The 4,832-nt window shown below is 38.5% G+C and overlaps 1 protein-coding gene across 1 annotated transcript; it reads left to right on the top strand.

The window, feature by feature from the left end:
- Window positions 1–3,036: 3,036 nt before the first annotated feature.
- Window positions 3,037–4,573, top strand: LOC118452226 (protein FAM240B-like). The gene is made up of 2 exons (XM_035893776.1): window positions 3,037–3,176; window positions 4,495–4,573. Exons 1-2 carry the CDS (start codon window positions 3,037–3,039, stop codon window positions 4,571–4,573), a joined length of 219 nt encoding a protein of 72 aa, XP_035749669.1.
- The last annotated feature ends 259 nt before the right edge of the window (window positions 4,574–4,832 follow it).

Raw genomic sequence — 4,832 nt, forward strand, 5'->3', positions numbered from 1 at the left:
TGAATGAGGTCCCGTCTGCCAGCTACTTTGAATGAGGTTCCAAGGCATGAAAATAAACTGTACCTAGGTGTTAACTGCTGGTACAAAGCCACAATACAGGGTTAAGTCCTGTTACTCTCCTCTGAAAAAAGCTGAAGTAGGAGGGGAAAATAAAGAGTTCCCATCACTCAGAAGATTTTAGCACAGAAACTTTATCTTAGGGCAAGCGAAATACTGACACACTAGGTTTGATATCCCAGGTTGCCACCACAACCCTGAAGGTATATGGCAACAGCTTTGAAATGGATGGCAGGACAGAGGTGAGTTCAAACACCTATGCACATGATGCATAAAGGCAAAGGAAACCAGGTGGGTCATTTTAGCAGAGATATTGTGCAGTTCCTACAATCACCACATGAACAGGCCCAAATAGAGAGTTTGAAATAAAAGGTAATTTAGGCTAGGATGATTCTACAGGTCAGAGAAACAAATGCTGGCACTCTGACACACTGGTGTTTATCAAGAATGAGGATCAGTAAAATAAAGATGCAGAAATTACAAGTTCAGTTGCTCTGAGTATTTGAGTGTTCTCCAGTATTAGAGGGAAAGAAAATAAAGAGGAAGATTAAGGGCTGAGTAAAAGAAAATTCAACACTAAGGCTTCCATGTGTTAATACAAAATAAAATATTAGGAAAGAAGGAAAGGCTTGGGCAATGTTGTTGGTGAGACCGAGCCAGTACACACACAGAAAATTTCACAGACAATAAACAGAAAAAAGCACTAATTCCCATCCCCTCCCTCCTCTCTCCCCCTTTCCGCCCCCCCCAGAATACCCCACCCAAAACTGTAATACATAGTACTGTACAAACTTTGGAGTCTCAACAGGGTTCTAATGTTCTTCTAAATACTGGCAGCACCAGAGGTAAGGTGAATAACAAACTAATTCTGAACTCCTCTTTCACTGGGTTTAAAACTTTTTCCTTGGGATTTTTTGCTGTGGGGAGTGGTGTTGGAGAGACACATCTGTAAAATACATTCAAGCCAGCACCAAGAATATATGCAATCAAACCAGGAGTCAGAGCATTTAAAACTAGTAAAGGATATGTGTTTTCTGAAAGCACACGCTTGGGTTCAGTTATACCTCATGGCAATGAGTTCCACAACTTTGCCTTATTCGGGAGAGATACTCATTTTCCTATATATGGAAAAGGTGCATCCACAATATATTAAACAGGAATTCATAATCATTTGGAAGGATGAAGTTATTATGCTTTGCGATCAATTCTGAGTAAAGAAACCAGGAGACATTACTTCCTGGCAGTTTATTTTGGAGTCTCAGAGATATCTGAGAATTTTGCTTGCTCCTCTTCAGAAAAATTGTTATTCTCAGAGACCAGCTCCTGGAGTGAGAATTCCATTATTCTGACCCAGATGGCTGTTGCCATAGATTTTTCCTACATTTCTAGGTTACTTCTGGCACACAAAAATTTTACAAGGGTAGTAACTGTGGATATTTATAGAATACATATATTTTATGAAAACACATGATCATATTAAGCATACTTTTGACCTGGAATTGGTTATACCCTAGCACAGCTGGAGCTGTTCAGCTGTAGTTGCAGTTCACATTACAGACTGATGCCAACAATTACATATCCAGCAATAATTTGCTCAGAACCTGAAAAAATGCTCAGTAAATTTCTTCTGTGAAAGTCAGGCTCAGACACTATGCTTCTATCATTTGGAAGCTGTGAGTTGATATATGGAGATTTTACAGGGAACCACAGGGGAGTCACAGGAAATCCCAGCAAGAAAGGGACCTCTTCAAAAGGGCTGCTTTTGTTCTCTACTCAGAGAGTCTTTATAATGTGTCTCACAGTTTTTCACAAAACAGCCAAATCTCCAAATAAAATTATGTAAAGATTACCAGTTCCCAGTTTTGCTTTTATTATGATGCCTGGCAGGGGAATGGCAGCAGTTTCTTCAAGCTTTTCCAAGCTGGCCTTGAGGGGCTTGTTTACTAGCTCTCTATGGCTCTGATAAAATAAATTACAAATAATTGCCATGAAGTCAAACAACGCATGAGAGAGCCCTAAATACTTGTTAAAAAAATTAAATGTTCTGGGAAATATTATAATGGCATGTTCATGCAAAACCACACAGCAATCTGGAAGGCAGCATGGATATATTCATTCCATATTTAATAAAGTTTTGAAAGTAATGTTAAGATCTTCTGGCTGTAATGTGGGATCCAGGGGCTTGACTGTTAGCCCATGAAGAGTCATCCTGAGACAGATATTCTTTTCCAAGGATAAGATTCAGTCCAAAATTTATTTTTAAGATTATATTAAATGAAGGCAGAGATACAGGATGGGTACAGATATACAAATACATTCAGTGAATTTGCTCTGTTTTGAAAATTGTGGAAGAGGGAGACATATTTAATAAGCAAGGTGGCTTTTGCAAGCCAGCATCTTATAAAATTATGTACATACTTTTATACATATGAATTTTCTCCATTCCCAAATAAAGCTAAGGTAAGTGTTATAAAGCTAAGGTAAGTGTTATAATGATTAACAGGAAATCACTAGAGCTCTTTTTCTTCTTTGTTTTAATATTAATCTACAATGGTCACTTTATCATTTTATAGATGTAAGAATGGTGAGGAAAAATCCCACCAGATCTAGTAATTTTTATATTTCCTTTCCATTTATGAGTACAGTAAAAGGTATCTTAATCATTAAGCTAGACAATACAACAGAACTGTCCTGCACCGTGAGCTTAAAGGTCACAGGCAGATGGACATGAGAAATATTTGAGGTGAACAAGTAAGATTTCAAATCACTGCAGATAGCAAATCCTCAAGTGTCAGAGCTAGGAATGAAAAGCTTAAATAGTGAGTCATGCCCACTCTTACCCTGATCCTACAAAAAAAAAGACTGTGTGACCTTAACTCTGTGAAAATCCAAAACAACAAGAGCGTGCTTTAGCCATGAGAACAGACGGGGAACCAATAACTTGTCATATGGTTGTTTCAAATTTCTCCTTTAGAGAAAATGAATAGCCAATACATACGTCATGAAGTGCGGGGATGCGAAACTAGTGACTTGAGGAACTTCTGGGAAAAGACTATTGAACAACAAACTCAGTATCTGCAAATTGAAAAAGAACGTCGGCGAAGAAGTGCTCTGACAAAGTGAGTAGTTTGCATCTGGAAAGGTTATTTGATTTTGTGTTGTAATTCCTTTTTAAATAAAAGTGATAACTATATTTAAGTCATGCAATGAAAGCTGAAAGTATTTTTCTTAGATTTTTAGAAAATAATAAAGCTCCCTAAATTGGTATGCTAATGTTAACGTGTCTAAGTTATGGCTTCACAGATAAGAGAATACTTCATGCTTGTTCCATAAATGGGTCCAAAGTGGGGAACTTCCTGAAGTCATCAAGGACATCTAGCAGTTCAGGCTTGTTTTGAACATCAAGGCTTCTGTTCACAGCAGAACTAGAGCATATGTGTACCTGACCCGCCTTCATTCTCTGTGGCCTTTTTTCCACAACAATATAGTTTGAATTAATTAAGAGGGCTTAATTTGCATAAGGTAAATCCATAATAAAGCAGACAGTCCAAGTGTACCAATTGACCAAAGCAACCATCATCCATATCCTTATTTACCTCAGTCAGTAATATTTACCTTAATCAGCCACAATGAGAAAGACCAGTTTGTGGCAACAGCAGTACAGTTTTACTTCACATTAAGTCTCTGTAAGTTGAAGGCACATGCAATGTTCACTATCTTGGCTTGAGATCATTCAACAAGAAAGCATCTTTTCAAAATCTCCCTCATACCTCTCTTTGGACTGATGCCTGGAAAAATAAGAGCAAGGATGGTCTTGCATTAATAACCCTGGGTGAAGGAACACTGAAATTCATCTTTAGCATGTTTTACCTATTTATAACTAACCTAATTTCAATGTCTCAACTCCTCAGCTGAGAAATTACTGTTTTTTCTATTTGAAGCAGTCTTTCTATGGCACGTAGATACTATCAAAAAGAAAAAAAAGTGCGACCTACCACCTAAAGCTGTCTGCTATGCATCTAATAGAAGCTTCAACATGCACAGTGCTTCCAAGCCAAATAGTGCTCAGGAGCCTCTATGCAGCACTTTTTTAAATGCATTTCTGAGGAGGAGGAGGACTGGGGAAATGTTGGGTGATGTTACCCAGTAGGTGGCAGCAGACAATCTCCCGTGGAGATGACAAGTCACCTGGCACAGAGGCACTTGAGAGAGGGCACACTGGAGATAAAGATGAACCACAAAGCTCTGGTGAGCCCTTATTGGGATTTAAGAGCTGCTCCTGAAGTGCCATCCAGCAAATCACTCTAAAGGGGCAGGACAGTTTGCATGGCAACTGGGAAAAAGTATCAAAGGATAGCACTGTTGGGAAACATGAAGAGTATAAATCTGTTCCCTGTAAAAATATGGGGACAAGCTGATCCATGTTTCTGTCCTCAGGCTGAGAAATGAATGGATGGAGAGGCTGGAAAATCGGATAAAGATGTTGAGGACCCAACCTGAGGACCCATCTAGCTGAAGATCGCACACTCATTACATGTTTGGGGGAAAAAGAAAATTGTTTTGTAGGAAAGCATGATGGTGTGATGCAAAAGCTTAAGTCAATTTTACTTTGTGGCTTAAATGAGCTATAATTAATTAGCTGTCATTGTTAGAAGTTACATATGTGAAATGTCTATTGCTGCTTTTAAGATTATGCATCTATCCCTTCATTGGATAAACAGAGATTGAAGTACTCTGAAGTCTTCAAGAGTAATAAATCATGGTTCACTGAGCTG

The sequence above is a fragment of the Egretta garzetta genome, unplaced genomic scaffold (assembly GCF_000687185.1).
Source record: "Egretta garzetta isolate BGI_Z169 unplaced genomic scaffold, ASM68718v1 scaffold310, whole genome shotgun sequence".
Taxonomy (NCBI): Eukaryota; Metazoa; Chordata; class Aves; order Pelecaniformes; family Ardeidae; genus Egretta; species Egretta garzetta.

Excerpts from the sequence above, each read along its gene's own strand:
- LOC118452226 (XM_035893776.1), top strand. The coding sequence starts at position 3,037 with ATGAATAGCCAATACATACGTCATGAAGTGCGGGGATGCGAAACTAGT. Across the intron at positions 3,177-4,494 it reads CGAAGAAGTGCTCTGACAAA|GCTGAGAAATGAATGGATGG; the intron begins GTGAGTAGTTTG and ends TTCTGTCCTCAG.